At 46.0% G+C, this 4,626-nt stretch overlaps 1 protein-coding gene across 2 annotated transcripts in view; it reads left to right on the top strand.

The window, feature by feature from the left end:
- LOC125949841 (lachesin-like) overlaps positions 1-3,534 on the top strand; it is a 39,025-nt gene extending 35,491 nt beyond the window's left edge. For both annotated transcript variants that reach the window (XM_049677264.1, XM_049677263.1), the window contains exons 8-10: positions 949-1,074; positions 1,190-1,297; positions 1,381-3,534. In XM_049677264.1, the coding sequence (XP_049533221.1) occupies positions 949-1,074; positions 1,190-1,297; positions 1,381-1,460 (314 nt within the window). In that variant the 3' untranslated portion in view covers positions 1,461-3,534. The remainder of the gene's footprint in view (positions 1-948; positions 1,075-1,189; positions 1,298-1,380) is intronic.
- The last annotated feature ends 1,092 nt before the right edge of the window (positions 3,535-4,626 follow it).

Genomic DNA, 4,626 nt, shown 5'->3' with positions numbered 1-4,626 from the left:
ATGCATACGACATGGGGCCCGTGGCGCAGACGAACCTGCCTCGTATGTTTGGGTTTGATTTCATTTGCACGTTCCGTTGTCGCAGCGTTGGGTGTCGTACGTGTTCTTTAGTTGCGACAAAGACTGCTGCTGCTACTGAGCTCGTATTGAGTAAACAATTGTCTAGGAATGCTGATGGAGTATCTCTTTAAGGAGAATCCACCAACGAATCCTGTCAACATATCAAGTGTTTACAGAATTAGCTTCAAGAAAAAGATGCTTCGATAGCGTTCTGTGTCGTGCTTTCTAAATAACAGTCTGCACACTCGCAACACACAATGTACGGTGAAATATGAAATCTAATTTGATTTTTATGAGCGACGAAAGCTGTTGGCAACATAGTTCAACCATCGCGTACATCGCATTGGGGATTTTATGGGGTTAATCTGCCCAACGAACTGCAGACTATCACTCTCTCCCATCTCCCCAATCAATCGATGTGGTTCTAGCTTCCCCTTTAGACCTACTGTTCCCAGAAATCCATCAGCTCATCGTCGGTCGATGTAAGCTGCGAGCCAAGCGAGCATGGTTAGCATCAACATGTATCCTCCCAAGATAAGTTTCGGGAGGAAGGAAAAGAAGAACTAACCGTTCTCCTGCTAAGCTGCTTAAGACGGGAGTGACTTGTGATGGATATGTACGACCAGCATTCTCTTTATGGGTGAGCCTTTGGTTACCCCGGTTATCCACGGTGATGACATCGTAAACCGAAGAGAGTTTAACATTTACGATCATGATGCAGAACCACATTTTATGATAAGATGATGAAGTGACGATACGGTATGGCCGTCTCGAGAAGACTACGAGACGCAAAGACGAACTTATGTAATGCAAGAGTTTTTAATTGAAAGCATGGCCAATACCGTAGCCTGCTAACGTCCTAGCTTTGCGATCTCATCCATTCCACAGCATCCAGTCCTCCGACAACGATACCACCATCGACAACGGAAAGCATTACAACGACGGTGCCGGTGACGCGTGCATACGAGACACCGTTCGGCCTATCGACGATGACTATCAATCACTTCGATAAAGGTAATTTCAATCAAAAGTAATCTTCCTAATCCTCATGCTTCGATCTAGTGTCTACAAGTGTCCACAAGCGGTGGTACTATTGTCCATTTTGTTTAAACCTTGTTTGCTCCCTTAGGCATACGCTACCAGTCGGACTTGAACCAGTTGAACCGTTCGGAGCAGAAATCCAGTGACACGAAGCCGAACCGGGACAGATCGGTAGACGAAACGCCGGATGGCAATGGTAAGTTGCACATTAACACTGCTTCCTGTTCTCGATTAGTGGAAGGTTTAAATGCGAAACGATGCCTACACGATACTTCACAGGAGCAACGCACAAAGCAGCGGTACGGTGGATGACGGCACTAGCGCTGCTCTTTCACGGTCTGTTCGCACTGGTTCAGTGACGGTGACTTTCATCGTTCAGTTGTTCTGCCGTCGGTTCGTGCTGCGTACGTTAAAAATGGTCACGATTTGTTATCCCGTTTGTGGTTCCGTTTACGCAGTTTTGCGAATCCAATTTGTAATAGAAACGAAAAAAAGCCGTGTACGATAGTCCCAGCATTTGCTGCCCCCTCGGGGGAAGGCAGACCGGAAGGAGCAGACAAACTAGAGAGTAAAATGCGTGGCCCGGTGCAATTCGTTCGTTCGTTCGTTCGTTCGCTAAGTAAGTCGTAATATGCATATTGTACACGTCTGTATGTAAAGAAAGTTAAGTTTTGTTGGATTGTATATTTGAATGTAGAATATGCGTTGCTATCTGTCTGGGCACAGGGGCACCCCTATGAGCGCTGGAGGTCGTGAACCACGTGCTGGCATTGATGGTCTTATTGTGGAAGCCCATCAGCACGCTTACGGTGTAAGACTAGTAGGAGATATATTAGCCCAACCAGGGGAAAGAAAATCAAACACATTTTTAAGATAAATAATACACTAATCACCGCGCGCAGGCCCACGATCGTTGGCTAGTACGTATATTAACTTGCCTTAATCAGAAGAAGGACGAAATGCGCGATCGAGAGCGATAACAGATCGGAATGCTTGTGCGCAACCAACTATCCACGATTTGGTTCGAAAGAAAAGCTCCACAAATGCCCAACACTCGGTTATGGTCCGGTGCTTGCTTATCTTATGGTGTGTCTCATTCAAAGCATGAATCTATGTTGGCATTACACAGTACAGCACATTATACAGGTGGTGATTTATGCGAATTCTTTGAAGGTTCACAGTCCTTTTTTCTAAACTGCTTTGAATGATATACTCGGAAAGAAAATTGGTTTCCTTATCTAAGTATCTCCCTCTCTCACGCTCTCTCGGGCACAGCTGAGAGTTCCCTTGGGACACACTACCGTTTGTGTCTCAAATGGCATCGATCGAATTTATAGAGCGCTTAGAGCAAGACATCATTCTTGATCTCACAGCAAATGTTGCCTACACATCACCCTTCCTTTGACGTTGTTATGAGTTTACGAGGATCTGCTTTGCGCATTTTCTCTCGCAAACACATCTCAGAAAACATGAACGAAAACCACTGAATTATGCAGGTATGAGAGAGCAGCAGCGGAGGTAAGGAATTTGATAAAAATCAAACACATCAGACGTGTCGGAGGTGTTGTGTCGAGTGGTCGTAAATCAATCAATACTATCGTAAGCCTATACGTTACTACATTTAAAGCTACTACTACGTAGTCAAGGCGATGGAAATGGGTCTGAGGAAAACCAAAAACAAATTAAGAAAATACAGTGCTGAGATTAGCATCATAGCATAACAGGGCAAAGACGGTGGTATCATTGTAAAACAGGCGAGCAAAACGCTAGAACTTGTAACACTGGGACGACAACAAAAACAAATTAATATAATCCCGGACCGGCCGCTAGGGCGGCGAGCAAACGAGCACAGGTTTGCCAGAAATGGCTGTCAATTCGGCAGCAAAAAAGGGAAAACACTAGGCGACAGGTAAGGCGCACGAAGTAAGAAGTTACCTTTGTAATCCGTAAGACAGTTTCCTTGCCTAGCAGTTCCGCTGTCATTTCTCGCTCGACCAGAGCGGCACATGCGTTACCGCAAAAAAAAACCCACGGAGTGGAACGGCGAGGCAACATTATTCACAACAATTATCAGTAGAAAATGGAGAGCGAGCGCGAGCGAAGGCGAAGATAGGGTGGTTGGCGATTGTTATGCTAACCTAATGGACAAGGGCGGACGTACGCCGCAAGCGTGCAGCGCTGTTGATCGCAAAAGGTATATAGTTTCTCATAGCTAGAATAAAATTTGCTAACTAGCCAGCAAACCAGTATTGTTATCGAAACCGTGACCCTGAAACGCCCCGCAGCAGCAATTAATGTAAAAAGCGAATCCCAAAAGCAACAAAACAAACTAACAGGAAAGTCCGGTCGAGTAAACAAAAATGCAAAATACATGGTAAACACATACACACACACGTACACATACACACGCCACCATACAAACTACCAACATAACAGAACTGAAATATATATATTTTGCTTTACAAAAGCGGCAATCACTGCTGACTACCTCTGGTATAATTTCTCAACGCCACGGAACTGATCGAGCGTGAGTATTTGGCCAACAGTATGCAGACGAAGCTCGAGAGCTCGTACATACATCCCTCCAGAACAGCTGGCGCCGTTCTATTTCTCTTTACAGGCCGACGCAATTATACCAGCAGCAGATTGCAAATGGAAGACCTCGAAGCTCCCTGCTTTGGCGCTACAAAAAGTCTCTTTATCCAAAAGGCTTCGACTGCCTTTAGCCAAGCTATTCATTCCTTCACATCGTCAACGAGGGGGAACCAGGGAACCTTGTTAAAAAACAGAATCAGCCAGCACAAACTCTTCACAAACTCGACGTGCACGACATAATTTCATTCAGTAACGCAAAGACACTTCTGTGGGCCACCTCCACTTCATTACACGATTGCATCGAGGACCGACCTGCCGACCGTGCCGGTGGCATCATCATCATCATCACCATCATTCGTCCGCGCATCGTCATCCGCTGCTCATCGTGTAAGCGCGCAGACGACTGCGACTACCTTGGCACAAATGTTGCAATTCATTGAAAAATAGCATAAGTATTCAGCGAAGGTGAATTAAACGTGACTAAAGGCATCTCTCGTCATCCGGACCGGAGAAAGGCGGCAGCCTCGTGGATGCTTTGGTTACATCCAAGTCCCTCGCTGCTGCAGTTGGCGCAAAAAAAATGAGGTGGAAAACTCTTGAACCTGCAACCGCGGTTCAAGCATCTGCCGCATCTGGTGGTGACGAGTCGAGTCGGTTTTTCCTAATTAATTTTCATCATAATGCATCGACATCGTAGCTTCAGCCGTTTGAATAGACAAAAGTCGCGACGAGCCCGGGGTTGGTAGCGACCGGTAGCGATCTCTCGTCCTTGCTCCCCTTACATTCATTCTGGCGCGGGCACCCGTACATGTTGGGAAAACTAACTCGGAAAGAGATTTTTGAATTGCTCTCTACTTCGTTCGGCGCTGCCATTGGTCGGTGCGCTTTGTCGATAACATTAAATGAACGCAGCACGTTAAACTCTCACTA

This window comes from Anopheles darlingi, chromosome 2, assembly GCF_943734745.1.
Source record: "Anopheles darlingi chromosome 2, idAnoDarlMG_H_01, whole genome shotgun sequence".
Classification (NCBI taxonomy): Eukaryota; Metazoa; Arthropoda; class Insecta; order Diptera; family Culicidae; genus Anopheles; species Anopheles darlingi.
Note: the sequence above shows the minus strand (reverse complement) of the source record. Positions and strands in the feature narration are given on the sequence as shown.